Source organism: Cydia pomonella, chromosome 1, assembly GCF_033807575.1.
Source record: "Cydia pomonella isolate Wapato2018A chromosome 1, ilCydPomo1, whole genome shotgun sequence".
Taxonomy (NCBI): domain Eukaryota; kingdom Metazoa; phylum Arthropoda; class Insecta; order Lepidoptera; family Tortricidae; genus Cydia; species Cydia pomonella.
Window position 1 is genome coordinate 15,212,504 of NC_084703.1, and position 16,743 is coordinate 15,229,246.

At 37.9% G+C, this 16,743-nt stretch overlaps 1 protein-coding gene across 6 annotated transcripts in view; it reads left to right on the forward strand.

Annotated features, from left to right (window-relative positions):
- LOC133516342 (nuclear hormone receptor FTZ-F1) overlaps positions 1 to 16,743 on the forward strand; it is a 133,423-nt gene that overhangs the window by 84,596 nt on the left and 32,084 nt on the right. For 4 of the 6 annotated variants that reach the window (XM_061849247.1, XM_061849261.1, XM_061849268.1 and 1 more), the window contains exon 1: positions 4,594 to 6,168. The exons of 1 other annotated variant lie outside the window; for it this stretch is intronic. In XM_061849247.1, the coding sequence (XP_061705231.1) occupies positions 5,670 to 6,168 (499 nt within the window). In that variant the 5' untranslated portion in view covers positions 4,594 to 5,669. Of the gene's footprint in view, positions 1 to 4,593; positions 6,169 to 16,743 lie in introns of those variants that run through there. One more of the 6 variants, XM_061849253.1, reaches the window with a different exon arrangement.

Consider the following 16,743-nt stretch of genomic DNA (forward strand, 5'->3'; position numbering starts at 1 on the left):
TACATGGCAATGTATATCATATATTTTTTTTAGATTTTTCATTCTGTTATTTTAGAAGTTACGGGGGGGGGGGGGGGGGGGACACACATTTTACCACTTTGGAAGTGTCTCTCGCGCAAACTATTCATTTTAGAAAAAAATGATGTTAGAAACCTCAATATCATTTTTGAAGACCTATCCATAGATACCCCACACGTATGGGTTTGATGAAAAAAGATTTTTTGAGTTTCAGTTCTAAGTATGGGGAACCCCCAAAATTTATTGTTTTTTTTCTATTTTTGTGTGAAAATCTTAATGCGGTTCATAGAATACATCCACTTACTAAGTTTGAACAGTACAGCTCTTATAGTTTCGGAAAAAAGTGGCTGTGACAGAATCGGACAGACAGACGGACATGACGAATCTATAAGGGTTCCGTTTTTTGCCATTTGGCTACGGAACCCTAAAAAGTACGGAACCTTCGGTGGGCGAGTCCGACTCGCACTTGTTTGTAATAGAGTCATAGAGTTGCATAACTTTGACGTTTCATCGGTCTGTTCTAAAAGAAATGGTGTTATATGTCCTGTGTCCATGATTGGAAAAAAAAAAGATTCAATGTTGAAACCAATTTCAGCATCTTTAGATAAACACGTCGGAAACATAAAAAACGAATAGGCCATTCTACTTTTAACGCGCAAAGCAGTCATCAGTGAAATAAAAAAAATCCTACTCCAAATTTTCTAAAAAGATTCTTTTTTTATACTCAACACGGGGAGTGTTGTCCTAAGGGATTTTTTTTATAACTGCGGGTCAAAAATGTGGTTTTGACGTCTACGAGTAGTACTCGTATGCATGTGCCAAATGGCTATACTGTACCCCTAGTGTAAATTTATTCGATAGCGAAACGTGACGTACGCGTTTGCGTTAAGTCTCATTTTGTATGGGATTTTGAGTTTCTGAAACGTCCCGCTTGGCGCGCTGTTTCTAAATCCCATACAAAATTAGACTGAACGCAAACGCGTACGTCACGTCACGCTATCGAAAAAATGTACACTACGGGTTCTGTACAATTGTAAGTACATCGATTTGTGTTTTTTTTAGAATTGGAGTCGTACGTAATTTCATAGAAGTTTGACGTTTAAAATAACACTTGCACTGCGTGTGCTATCAAAATCGTTGGAGACTTGTCTTGGCCTGACTCTACGAATATTCGTATCCGATGCATTACTTATTCACATGTTTAAATAATAACAACACGTTACAAAATTAAATTGACGAGCCAGTTAACCCTGTTTGTTTAGTCGGTTTAGTCCCGATACCCGGCAAGTTTCTGTGCTTCGCTCGAGTATAATCTGCTCGCATGAGTGGGCACACCTATTACTGCTCTATTACGAGTATTACGACCCATTACATCAAGGCGCGTCACCGGGCGTGGCGAAAGTGTGACGTAGCCGTGCAAAGAAAGCTGCGCGTGCGGCTCCGAGTACTCTTACTTTCAGTGGAGGCCGTGGCGTCTGGATGATAGCGAAAATGACATACTTTGTGCATGTCGCTTGCTTCCACTGTCGCTTTTTCATTCCATATTTAAGTCACGGTTATGAAATCGAAACTCATTGAGTCATTAATACGTTAACCATAACCTCCACAAGGAAGAATGTGGTTTTCTTCTTCAATCTTTTCGTAGGCAACCTAAATTTTTTATCACAATATCTGTTATTTTCAACTTTAACTCTTTCAAGTCTTTAACTGCATTAAAAACATGTCTGTTTTACAAGGCTGTCGTAGACAGTCACTTCGTTCGTTCATGACCCGTTGACTAAATTTTGGTCGGAACCGGGTCAAGATCTTAGATAGTTACCTACTCTTAAGTTTAGTTTAAAAATTAAATAAGGGTATGGTGACTTTTTTTACGCGATCATTAAATTTTTCAGTTTAAGTTCTGATAACAATGTAATACCTACCTACATGAGTAACATGGTTTTCACTTAGTCTAGCTATGTCAGTGTCAAAAATGACGTTTCTTAAAACAATGACGTCACTTATTAAAGTTCGAATCTGGCTGTTAGACCATAATTGTGAGTTACAAATCGTTTCCGAATAGTCTTGGCCCTTTAAGGTCGGTTGCATCAAACAGTCACTAATTCGCTATTTTTTATTGTAAGTGCACTGTGAAGTTCACTGCTGAGTGACGACGACGAGTTCGTCATTTGTTTTGGGTGCAACTGGCACCTTATTCTTTGATTGAGGTGTTTATTAATGTTTGTCGGTCATCATCAGCCGTGTAATTAAATTAAGTAGTAAAGCTCAAAATGTCAACCATACAGGGTGTAGGACATAAAAAAACATGCATATTTTTTCTACTCCCGTGTACATTATAGTAGGTAAAGTTTAGTATTTCTTTAGACCAGTTTCTTCCCCAAACCAATGTAACAGGACTGGTCCGGAAGGGTCGTTCCTTCACTACGGTTTTTTTATGATGTCTAGAGAAAGTCGGACCAACCAACCGTATTCCAGTTAAGAACAAAAACAAAAAATGGGTCAGATGTTACGAGTACTTACATTGTTGCCCGGCGTTCGCCTGATGGTGATGAACCTCCTCTACATAAGTTGTATCTAGGTCTTACAAAATTGTATTTGTAGGTCCTATCTCATTAAAATATTGGAAGGACTTCTAAGGTTTCTACTTGTCCTCCTCCTCCCAAAGTTCCATGATACCTACATTGGAACTTAAAAGTACGGCGTATGTAGGTAGAAATTTGTACCTAGGTTGTTCATACTTGTGGCATCCCGAGAATTTTGCCCATTCCATTTTTATTTGATGGAACCATTTCTGGCTTCGAGTTTATTTATTTTGTTAATGTTGTCTTATGGCTCCTCTACACGACGGCCCAGTGCAGGCCAGTCCAAGGGACGCATTTATGCGTTAGAGAGAGTAAGTGATATTGCTATCTCATTTCACCGCATAGCTGCGTCCCTTAGACAGGCCTGCCAAACCGCCTGTAATATTGATTGAAATTCGTTCAAACATGTACCTAATACCAACCTATACAGGAAAAAATAGACAATGGGTTCATCAAGGAATATTATTAGTTCCAAGGTCTTTTCGAATTTCTATATGAGGACACACGAAAATTAGTGTTGTGAATTTAAGCTTCGATGCGTAAACTACAAGACTCGAGTCGCTGAGACTAGAAGCCTCGACCGTATAAGCCTCAATTATTAAGTTCGCGTTGCTGCTGACGATCAGAGAAACCTCGAGTCTTTAGGCCTCAAGCTTTAAAGCCTAAGCCTAAGCTTTGAAGGTTTAAGTCTATAAGGTTTGGAGCATTTAAGTCTTAAAAGCTTCTAACAAATTAGATCAATCTATGCCATATTTGATAGTTATACAGGGTGCCCGTGAGGAACCCGAGCGAATTTAACAGTGTAATCCTGAGGTCATTACAATTAAAAAATATTATATTATTTTTTGGGAATTAGGGGAAAAAAGAAAAATCATATTTGGAGTTTATCGCATTTTTGTTTGTACAATATCAATTAGAGTGGATAAACAATACCTCTAAACGTAAAGTTAAAGATTTATTTCAATTTTATGAGTGACATGAGTCTTTTTGCGATTACAAAGTGGCAACGTTCATAATATTCTTTAAAAAAAAACACAATAATACTTTCTGCCTAGGACGCTGATTGTTTGAGCTCTTAACGCTCGACTCGGGCCTTTGAGGTTCGGGGGGCACCGGCTTAAGCTTTCAATAGGCCCGAGTTTTTAAAGCTAGAGCTCTCTATGAGGCCAGAGTCTTAAAAACTTACTCTTAAGAGCTCGAAAAAAGCTTGAGTCGTTAAGGTTCAGGCTAGTCTTTTAACAACACTAACGAAAATACATTGCGATAATATCACCGTCCCAGAAATAAAATATCTTGTATTGTAAGATGTTGGGCCAAGAACTACCTACCCACTTTTTTGTATTAAATTGCAAATTATTAATTAAAAACCGGCCAAGTGCGAGTTGCACTCGCACAGGAAGGGTTCCGTACCATTATCTATAAAAACGGTCAGCCATCCAAGTACTGACCCCGCCCGACGTTCCTAACTTCTGTGATTGGATGAGAACCTCGAGTTTGGAAATAAATATTTATTTTATTCTGTTTTTAGTATTTGTTGTTATAACGGCAACAGAAATACATAATCTGTAGAAATTTCAACTGGCGAACTATCACGGTTCATGACATACAGCCTGGTGACAGACGGACGGACGGACAGCGGAGTGTCAGTAATAGGTCCCGTTTGACCCTTTGGGTACGGAACCCTAAAAAGTACAACCAATTGTCGGTGGAAGTTTGCATGGTAATGTACATCGTATATTTTTTTTTACTCATTCTCTTATTTTAGAAATTACAGGGGGGGGGGGGACACATTTTACCACTTTGGAAGTGTCTCTCGCGCAAACTATTCAGTTTAGAAAAAAATGATATTAGAAACCTCAATAACCTCATTTTTGAAGACCTACTTATTGATAGATACACGTATGGGTTTGATGAAAGATTTCAGTATAAAGTGGCTGTGACATACGGACGGACAGACAGACAGACATGACGAATCCATAAGGGTTCCGTTTTTTGCCATTTGGCTATGGAACCCTAAAAGTGGCTGAAATTTAATGATGTGGTCTATGTTTAGAATGGCCTCAACAAGCCCTTTAATTTAATTCATACACGCGATAGGTTTCAGAAAAACTTTTTTTTTTCTTATACAAAAAAAATGACTCGGTCCTCCCCTCCTGAAGTTATTTTTTTTATGAACTGCTTAAAAAAATTGTTATGACCTAGAGGAGGTGTACTAGAGTATGCGTGTGCCAAACGGTTAAACTGTACATCGATTTGCGGTTCTTCTTTGGAATTGGGCTCGTATGCCGTACTATAAGTATATTTGTTTCGGAGTTGAGGTTGTATAGTTATGCAGGTTTCCCATTAACCGGATCTTCTCAAAACCCTTACGGCATGTGAAGGTAGGGTAGATTGCGTCGGCGCTGATACTTTTCAGTAGACATGCTGCTGCAAGCGAGAGCGATTACGATGCAAACATAAACACAAGCTTGCTCGCAGCAACCCTGCCCTGCTGCGGCACCGCGCGCAACTGGGTCAGTGGGCCGCCCCCCGCGCCTCTCCCCGCCCGCCTGGTGGCGCAACCGCGCGAACGCGCACTAACATAGACCTGGATCGCGGGAAAGTGGGTCACCGACTCACTTTCACTTATTACATGGGCTCCTAATCGTTTTCCATTGTGCGAGCGGGCGGGGGCTCGCGGGTAGCGGCGGGGCGCGCATGCGGGAGGCGCCGGCACGCGCGACGTTGTCGCCGGCTGCCAGTCGATCGCGGGACGTCCACGGAGTGGTACGCGTGTCGCGTCAGTACTTACACTTGCGACGATCGTAATTGAGCGCGCGCCTTCAAACTTACGACGAACGGTTACCACGCACACCGGCGCCCGGCGCCAATAGGACTTTTGACCATACTTGCGTAGGACAACATGTGCTGGATTAACGTGCCTCTTCCTCTAGTGTTCGAACAGGTGCAGCTCGCAAACGGCAGATAGTGTTGCGGCTAGACCGCTAGTGAACTCGGTGACTGTGTAAACGTTGTTGCGGTTGAACGCCGGTAGGATTTGCAATAAACAGCCGCTACGTGCGGCCGAGTATGACGATGGACCAGCAGACAGGCCTCATGTCCCTCAACATGTCCCCGTTCGATCTGAGCCCGGGACCCGAAGGCTCGGGTTCGGGCGGCGGGCCCTCGGGAACTTCCCAACAGTATGTGCCACAAGGTGCCGCCTACCAGTGCGGGCCGGAGCAGCAGTCTTTCGGCTACGCCAATTTGGATCCCTCTTATCTATTTCCCACAGGCGCCGGCGGCGAGGCTGGGGCTTACCTCCCGGCGACCGGGGCGGTGTGCGACCAGACCGACACCAAGGATGTCATCGAAGAACTATGTCCCGTGTGCGGAGACAAAGTCAGTGGATACCACTATGGCCTGCTCACATGCGAGTCATGTAAAGGATTTTTCAAGCGGACCGTACAAAATAAGAAGGTGTACACATGCGTCGCAGAACGAGCATGTCATATAGACAAGACACAGAGGAAACGCTGTCCGTTTTGCCGATTTCAGAAGTGTCTGGATGTTGGCATGAAACTTGAAGGTGAGTGATAGATCTACTTCTCAAATTATAACTTTATACTCTCCATTTATACCATTGACAGACTAAAGCTTCAGAGAATCCCTATGTCTACGTAATGTAGTAGGTATATATCAACCAATAGTATGTATGTAGTATACTGTACATACGTACGGCTGCAGCGTATTCAGCCACAATACTTGCATTTCCGCCGCTTGAGAGGTGTATAACTTTTAATTTATGTATACTAGTAGGTATTACAACTAGCCCTTTCAATCTGGAATATTCAAGGTTATCAAACTTTAATTATGAATTAGTCAGGGTACCTGTTGCCAAAATATTACTTTCTTCAACATTCCAGTTAAGCATAGGAATTCACTGTAGTAATCAAAATATGCTCTTAAAAATTGGTCGTTAGGTATACATCCTTTCACGAATTATTTTAGTAAAGTTCAAGGTGAATTTCGCTTGGCGGACCCCTTTTGTCAAATTCCTTTTTAAATTTGTGACTATCGTTAAGTAGGCAATACAATGAAACGACTATAATGATTCAGAGTCCCATTATGAAAGTTATTAGAACATCGCAGATCGCACCATGTCAGTGTCAGACGCCCCGCTATAGCTAGACACGTAGAGCGTAACATCGGCATCCTGTTCGACCTTCACCCATTTACGCTTAACTGGTTGGTAATTTACATCGCAACTGGTTATCCCGGCGTTAACTTTATACGAATTAGGAAATAAATGGTGTACATTTGAATCGTATTACATTACTTACTCGTAACTATTCAACTTTTTAATATATATTTAAATTCATTATAATAGTATTAATATTTGAAGTAAATACCTAGTACCGTGTCTACTTGCCTAACATAGGTACCTACTAAGTACCTATAACTGTTTTTTCTCAGACGTTCTCCAAAATTCTGTGCAATTGTCTGTTTGTACAGATATGATAGTAAAATTGGATTTATGGGGGTTTTCAAAATAAATGGTAGGTTACATTTCCTTTTTTTTTAACTATTAACTGTTGGGTTATTTGGACTCAAATCAAGAGGAGTATTGATTAAAACAAAGAAAAAAGGGACACGCTGTTAGTTTTATATCAGTCCATACAAAATGTATGGGAAAACGCGTCACAAGAATGTTTCTTTTGTCGGTCACTTTTTCCTTTTTTTATTAAATCGATAGTCCTCGTGTTTCTGAATACCTAAAAATAACACAAAGTTCATGATTTTTGGAATAAAAGTAAATGGTAGACTTTTATCTGTACCCCTAGCGTACACTTATTCGATAGCGATAGCGTGACGTGACGTACGCGTTTACGTTAAGTCTAATTTTGTATAGAATTTTGAGTTTCCAATACGTCCCGCTTGGCGCGCTGTTTCTAAATCCCATACAAAATGAGACTTAACGCAAACCGCGTACGTCACGTTACGCTATCTAATACATTTACACTAGGGGTTCTGAAAACGCCCATCCAGTCGACCTGTCATTGTAGTAGGTATTTGGTATTTACCTATTATAAAAATACAGTTTAGGTAGGTTACAAATAGTGAAGACACCTAAGTACTTTAACGTCTTCTTGACATTTCTAAATGGACACATCACTTAAAATGGTGAAAGGTCAAACTTATACATAATAATGATCTTTGTAAGTAGGTACACAAGTAGTCAAGTAGGTAGTATAGGAACACTATATTAATCCCTGCGAAAAATACTTTCCCTAAAAAGCGATCACGTCTAATCAGTTTCTAATGCCTACCTCCTTCTAATCTAAGAGCTAAAGGTTTGTGTCAATCGTGCCGTGTGTCACCATTTAGGATATTTAGGTAGGTACTTCGACATAAAATACCTAGTACCGAATGGCGCTAAACTCTAGTGACATCAAAGTACTCGTAACCGTTTACGGGGCTTTAAAAGTTCTATAACACATTTTTGGTAGGTACTAGTAAATTGCTACGATCCTACGAACTCTTGAACGAAATTAGGATCTTATCTGTATATTGTAGAAATGTAGGTTGGCGGGCGACATCAAAGATATATTTACATTTTTCGCTGTATCACTAAGATGTAAGGTCCAAAAGTGTAAACATATCATTGATGGCGACTGCACATAGGTATAGCTCCTTTATACTAACAAGGAAAGGTACCCAACTGTCCGGTTCCGATTTGATTTATATTTTTATATGTTATAGAGTAGTCTAAAATAACGGACACGTATTTTTTTTTAGCTGCCCAAACTCAACCTATTGGGAGAAATTGTCCTCCAAAGTACTAAAAAGTTACTAAATCTTCTAACTCCTATAGAAAGTGATGCTCAAGCAACTTGCTAGTTAATGGCTTGTTTCAGTATATGTTTGAGAACAGGAAAAAATAATGTACACGTGTTTTGTTATATCTAGTTTTCCTATTAAAAAAAAACACCGTCTTTATGTGTAACTTTAGCAATAAGATATTATAAAACTTCGAATATCGATTTTTTAGGAAAAAAATAGTTTTAGCCGATATAACAAAACACGTGCTCATTATTTTTTGCTGCTTTCAAACATATACTCAAACCAGCCATTAACTAGCAAGATGCTTGACCATCACTTTCTCTAGGAGTTAGAAGATTTAGTAATTTTTTAGTACTTTGGAGGAAAATTTCTCCCAATAGGTTGAGTTTGGGCAGCTAAAAATAAATACGTATCTGTTATTTTAGACTACTCTATAACATATATAAATATAAATCAAATCGGAACCGCACAGTTGGGTACCTTTCCTTGTAAGTAATGTAGTGGGTCACAATGGTGAAAATTGGCAGTTCTACGGTAAAAAATCTTTATTTTAGGTATTTGTTTTACCATAAAAGGATGTCTAGGATGCAAGAATTTTGAAAAAAACTTATGTGCGAAGATATATACCTCACAATTTTAAAGTGTCATGGTGATGACATTTTATGTACTTGGTATGACGTTAGTACTGACAAATTATCATACTCGTATTCACTGTGTAAATAATTGTACTTTTTTTTTCACCTTAACTGACATATAGTGTATGAATAAAATACAAAAAAAATAACTCTCCTTCCGCAGATTCTTATAAAAGAGGACATAAACAATATAAAATCCTTCCATGTCCTTACCGTGGAAGAATAGTCATTACCGTGGTCGAAATAGTTCGCGGTATTCCGTGGTAATGACTACCACTGTAATGATAAAAACTAACATTTTGTCCCATAACCCTGGAAATAGTCAATGTTCCAGAACATTCTTCCAATTACGTCAAAACAATTCGAATAAGTTATCGTATCAATAGGATTCGTATTACAATGATTTCCACTAACCGAGAAAGAAGACACACGGAACTGACAACATTTTCTGGACGAAACCACGGTAATCGACTTATTATTTAAAATTAAAATATATACGGACGTAAATGTTCAAATGTGTTCCCACTGTCGATTACTAGGCGACGAGGGGCGCGTGGGGGCAGCGACAGGATCTCAGCACGGCCTTCCATTGGACAGCTATATGATGTGCAAGAAGCATCCAGGGTAATGACGGTACCGCGGGGCCGAAAATTTCGATGTTGCCATTTAGTTCTGTACGACACAATTTTATTTGTGCAATCAATAATAAATGTACTATTATAGTTTTAGGCACTTGGTAAATACTAGCCATAAATTTAACTTATAGCTCATGTTCTTAAGAAATCTGGGTCAGGCGACACGCGTTGGTAAAATGTCATTTTGACCCTTTGGCACCTTAAAAAACAAAGATCTCCTTAAGATATCGTGAAATGGAAAACGGCGTTATTATTTTTTTATTTGCTACTTATAAGTATAAGGCACGGTAAGGATCCAACTTCGTTTAGTACCGAAAAACGCGAGAGACATGCGATTTACACCAAATCAAATAATTACCCAGTCGTTTTCATACATTTCATACTAAAGTTGCAAGTCCGACATAGACATCTCTAACAATTTCTCTACGTACCTACCTAGGTAGGAACCTTTATCATCCTCAACTCAACCTTAACCATTATTAAGCCAGTCAAAAATTATCGAACGACTGAAGTCGTATTTACTGGCTGTAATAATCAGAGATCGGACAAATTTGCGTCATTGCTCGCAATAATGTGGACATGACTCCAAAATTAATCAAATATGTAATCATTTAATTAATTTCTTACTTGACTTAAATTTTAGTTCCTAGTCAATAAATACAAAAGTTTGTTAAAGTATAGATTTATTAAAGAAAATAATCAGTATTTTTTCCAAATTTTCTGCAGTCAGTCTATTTCTTTTTTCTTTGTTTAGTTTATCCCGATTTTGAGGTTATCGCCCACAACTTAGAACAGAAAATAAACTCTGAATTATACTGGAATAATAATATACCTATAAAACTACTTAAGTTTGCCCCATTAACATCAGTGGAGTGCGAGCGGAGATTTACAGCACTTAAGTATATTTTTGATGTAAAAAGAAATAGACTGACTGCAGAAAATTTGGAAAAAATACTGATTATTTTCTTTAATAAATCTATACTTTAACAAACTTTTGTATTTATTGACTAGGAATTAAAATTTAAGTCAAGTAAGAAATAATTAAATGATTACATATTTGATTAATTTTGGAGTCATGTCCACATTATTGTGAGCAATGACGCAAATTTGTCCGATCTCTGGTAATAATCGTTGTTTTTTTTAAATAACTTTAAGATCTTTATTTATTTATCTTCAGCTTTCTTATGTACATATCATAAATTATCATAATTAAGTCTGATGGTCTAAAATAGTTTATGTGTACCTACATTCTGTTTGTTTGTGTCCTACCCAACCTACTCGTACTTATCATTTCATTTTGAACTCTAAAGTGTAAAAGGTATTATTCTTAATTTATATTATAAGCATGTATATATAACTGCATGCTGTACGAGTAGATATTTGCAGTAACAATGCAAGCGTGATCGACGGTTTTCTTTGAAGTTTTTGATGAAGCTTTCTTCATGTCTAGGGTTCCGTAGTCAACAAGAACAGTTAATACATATATAGAATCTGTAATTTTAGCATGGATTCAAATTAATCACGCATACAAAGTGATAAAATAAAATCAGAGTTAGTACACCTTAGAGGTGTTGTTTAATAGGTATTAAAAATATATTAAATGTTTCCATGTATTTTTTTTATTAGCCTAATTTAGTGTCCCACCGCTGGGCAAAGGCCTCCCCTCACTTTCTCCACTCAATCCTGTTTTTTTGTAGTTTCCCGCCAATCCGTCCAATTGTCATTTGAACGCCGGTAACCACCAAACCACCAAAAATGTGAACGCCGGTACTTGAATGCTGGGATGATTTGGCGGAGAAATGAGTGCTAATACCTTTTCAATAAAAAATTGGTTTAATAACCAGAAAAATACAAGGTGTAAAAAATTATAGGTTAAATAGCACGTATTCCATTTGGTGGCTTGAGGATAAACCTTTAGAGAGGGTTTTTTTGCTAGAGCCAAGCTTTCACACTCCTACTACCGAAAGTACTTACCTATCTATCGGTTATTATTGGATGTATTAAAAATAACAATAGGCACTGAATTTAAAAAGGGGACGAATAGGCGTACACACACAGGTAGGCGAGTTAAGCGTTCACTCGTTTCTAAGTAAAGATATTTACAAGCGATTATAAAATAATAAAATACCTAATAAATAATGGACAATCTTCACAAATTGGCCTAGACCCACAGCAAGCTGAATTTATAAGGTTTGTGTTGTGGGTACTAGGCTACGAAATTGTAAAGGGTTATTCCTACTAGTTACGACCAAGTTGTTACCAGTGGGAACTACTAGGATTTTATTTCCCAGTAGTTACCACTAACATTTTGTTAGAGTTCAATAGTAATCGAAATAGTATTGTTGAATACAGAGTACTTTAACCTTTGGTATGCTCCTGTCAAAAATTTGCCATTTATATAGCAATCATGATAAATTCATGTTGAAGTTGAATATGTATGGAGCATATCTGCTCCCAAGCATACCAAAGGTTAATAAATAACTCGATTAGTATTTCAGTAAACTGCCTTAAAAGTGTTAAAAAAATCAGTTTCACCGGTAAAAGTGCAGAAACTAAGAGTCAAGGAGAAATTAGCGTTTGGATAAAATTTATCTTTATATATTAGTTTGAATTAATTATTTATACGATCAAACAAAAAAACAGTCAAAAGTCGACTTTTTGATCACTTTAAGGCAGTTTACTGGAATACAAACACCAGCGCACGGCCCATCCTCCAGGGGATCAACGACATCCCGTCGGGGCGCTTACCATCGTCCCGCACGATCTGGGGCTCCAGGTCAGATACTAAGTCAGGTCATAAGTTCTATCACAAAGATTTTTACTGATAAAAAAGCTATATATATATATATATATATATATATATATATATATATATATATCTAATCTAATAATTTCAATAATTAGAGCGCCCAGCATGTGCATTCGAGGCACCCGCCACAAATGGAATCCAGCAGCGAAATTATGTGGTTTCGATGATGGTGCCGCCCTTCCACACTCCGACTGACAGACGTTTTACCAGATATTTACTTATTTATTTATTTAATTTCTTCTGTTATAATCTGTATTGTATTTGCTGAATAAATGTGTTGGTACTATTTAAATTAATAAAAAGCTACATATATGTACAGATCCCTTATCATTCATATAATTATATGGGTTGAACGCTTATTTAATGCTGAATTACTTACAATATAATTTAACGTAATTTGCTGTCTCTGATTTGCATAATTCTATGTAATATTCGGAAAAATGTTCTAAAAAAATGCAAAAAGTACGTGATCTGATCAAGGTAATTTTGATCCCTGTTTTTTTATTTTACTTTTTTACATGGTTGAATCTTACACAAAACAAAAGCTGGATTTTTATCTTTCTTAAAATATATAATTCATGTGAATTGGTTTGCTAAAATTGCAACAGTACGTGTTTTACCCAACCTACTCGTTGGATGGCAGTCAAAAATTAGCATGTCACTGAAAAGTACCCTAAGTTTGAAGGATTAGCTAAAGTACAGACTTGAGAACTAAATGCTAAGTAGGTTCGTAGAAATAAACAATTGTACTGATTTTATTGATGAAAGAGTTTGTTGCTAGGTCTACTTGAATAGCGCATATTTAAGTTTGAAGTCTGTCATTTCGGCTGCACACTACACCCAGCATGAATAGACATGCTCTTAGCATGTTCATTTGTAAGCTACCTAAATCGCTTAAATTTGGCCAAATACATATTACTTATGTATATATTAAGTATATAGTATTAGTAATACGAAGTATTTTATAACTGTTGCCTGTTGCCAAAATGGTATGAAAATGTTTTTGTTTTGAAGCTAGCAACGTTAAGCATGTCAATACCTAACTTAAAATCAACCTGCCATTTTCCACCTTAATTCTTATTAATTACCGTACAGACACCTGCAATAATATCTTGTACGACCCATCTAGCAAAAACTTAGTCATATAAGCGAATAACATATTTTTGCTCCTTCGTTGCACAAGATATTTTTGCAGGTGACAACATATACAGCACACCGGTTGTTAAGCTGAAACTGGAAAATAATAGACCATACACCGTGTATAAAGGTAGGAAGGAGCTTGTTCAAGTACGCAGCGTAGTTTGATTGTATTCCTAACCGCTGAATGCGACTGAAATCTACCGCCGGCAGGCACTTACGTATCGTCAACGTCACAACTCATCAATATACTCTGAACGCGCGGTCAATTAGGCTAGGGTTGGCTACACCGCCTACACCTACATAACAATAATAGTATGAAAACGTCAGGTATAATAGGCTCCATCATAAACTGATTCTGTCACTTAGGTAGACACTAGGCATTTGCTTTCCATCTTAATTATCATAGATACGAATGATGTATGATTAAAAAAATATGAAACAAGGTCAGCTAATTATAATTATACTTTACAGTACATATGGTGCTACTTTACCGCACTAGTGCGAAAATTAGCATATTACGTTACTGTATCGAACATTTAAAGGGCCATATGTACCGTAAAACGTTGTACTATACATGTGCGAATAGGTAATTCGCAACTCGTGTCGATTTAAAACACTCCCTTCGGTCGTGTTTTAAGTTATAGCCACTCGTTTCGAATGTCCTATTTTTCGCACTTGTATCTTAACGTACTATTAATTAATATTTCGTGGGCCATAGTCTGTCTAAGTTAACTGTAAAAGTGGGATAGTGTTTATGGCTTGATGAACCGACGATGCTAAATGTGTAGTTAGTTACTCGAGCGTCGTAGAGACCTATTGGGTTCGAAGGATGAGATGATAGGAATAATAAAGGTTATATATTATTTTCTTTTTTACCTAGCAGGAAAGCGACTACAGATTAAAAAAAATCGCCATGTGGACTTATTCGAGCGCGTCAGATATTGGTAATGTCGCGCAACATATATATGATAACAAGGGTATGTTAATCGGTATACATGGTCATACGGAAGGGTATAAATTAGGAAAAAATACTCGAGGGCGTCAGATATTCAAAGGGGTTGTTAAATGTGTATTACCAAAAAAGTGTATATTTAAATAATCTGTCGATTAATAGCTGCTATTAATCGACACGAGCGAGCAATAGCTGCTATTTATAGCAGGTTTTTTTTATACCACAACGGTAGCAAACAAGTATACGACCCGCCTCGTGGTAAGCAGTCACCGCAGCCCATGGACGCCTGCAGCTCCAAAGGTGTTACATGCGCGATGCCGACCCTTAAGGATCACAAAGTTGCAAAAACACCGCCATCTTGAAATACTCGAGCGTGTCAGATTATTATACAGAAAGGTTCAGATTGATGTACCGGTTGTGTGAAACCTTAATCTGACGATAATGTGGAGCAGTATCTATATTCAGAATTTTGAAGAAAAAAAAAGATAATTTTAAACATCTAGTCGTTTATTTTTTTATTTGTAATCTTTTTTGTGCCTAGTAAACTGCGTATAATGCTGTCAAGTAGACCAAAATCAAGCACAGTTTGAAGATTTCTGAATGAATGTTTTTAACATCGAGTATTTCTTAAGCTCGAGTAACGTCAAATTTAGCATCTTGCGCCCCCCTACTATTAACAATACTGTTTTTTCTTTAAAAGCGTATTAGGAAATTAATGGCAACGGAGGGCTATATTGGTACGTAGAAAGAAAGCAAAAAAAAAATCCAATACCTAACTATAAATATTACACCCGACAATTAAATTATACACCCGTAAACTATTCTTAAACGGACTTTATCTATAAGTGTGCTTAATTTATAAATAGGAGCCAGAGATAGCGAAAAAGTAAAAAGGAAAAAGCGCTGGGCGAACTAAACTTCATAAACGATTTTTGACACTTCGGCTTTCGCAAATCGGCAGATTTTTTATTTCGTTATCCTTGCATTATTCCCTTTAAAAAAATCGAATACGCTCAAGTAAGTCAAGGTCGCGGTTTTGTTTTGCAACTTTGTAACCCTGCCACTCGTTCACGGATCGCTAAAGTCGTCAGATTATTGAAATGGGCACTATTTAACAATTAATTAATCCATCATATACCGACCGGTTTACGACCATAGATAGTGACCCTGCCTACGAAGGTGATGGTCCCGGTTTCAAATCCTGGTAAGGGCATTTATTCGTGTGATGAGCATGGATATTTGTTCCTGAGTCATGGGTGTTTTCTATCTATTTAAGTATTTACATATAAATATTATATATATCGTTGTCTAAGTACCCTCAACACAAGCCTTATTGAGCTTATTGTGGGACTTAGTCAATTTGTGTAATATGTCCTATAATATTTATTATTATTTATTTATTTATCATATCTTAATCTGACGCGCTCGAGTATTTCAAGGTGGCGTCTTTTTTTACTATTCTGACGGGCTGTCCTGGACTCCCGGCTCGGTTTCAAGGACTCATCAAGTCATCACCGTCACGCAAGCGGTGTGCCGTCTTCCATAAGGATCTGTATATTACAACGCACACGTACACGTGTATATGCACACGCACCCGGTGTGCGCAGGTCTTAAACATCATAATAATTGGACGTTTATGGTGACACTTCCACAATATCATAGTTAAATACTGTGCAGAGTTAACATGGCCAGGGCTACTCACTATTTTTTTGTTAAGAACTTAAGAGTTAGTAAAAATGTGACCCTTGGAGATACTACTTATTGCAATGTTGAGCTTAGAAATATGTTGCACGTAACGTGTAACCTTGCAGTCCCCGCTATGACAAGGTTTATAGTTCAAACTAGACAAGAAGTTAATGATAACCTAAAAAGAAGAATTACAAATGAAAAGTTGATAGAGTTGAATAATTGAAATAATGTTGTGGGGCGGGGTTTGCTTGCGCGCGGATCGTTCTAAATTTAAAACGCGCGCGGCCGCAGAGCGCCCTGACCTACATGCGGCGGGGCCGCGATGCGGCGCGCGCGCTGCTCGCCCTGCGTACGTATTTGTGCGTGCATGTAGGTATACATCGAGTCTCTGTGTTAGTATTCTACCTATTCGCCATTCCGCGTTTCGCCAAATGCCGGACGGTGTTTGCAATATCTACTT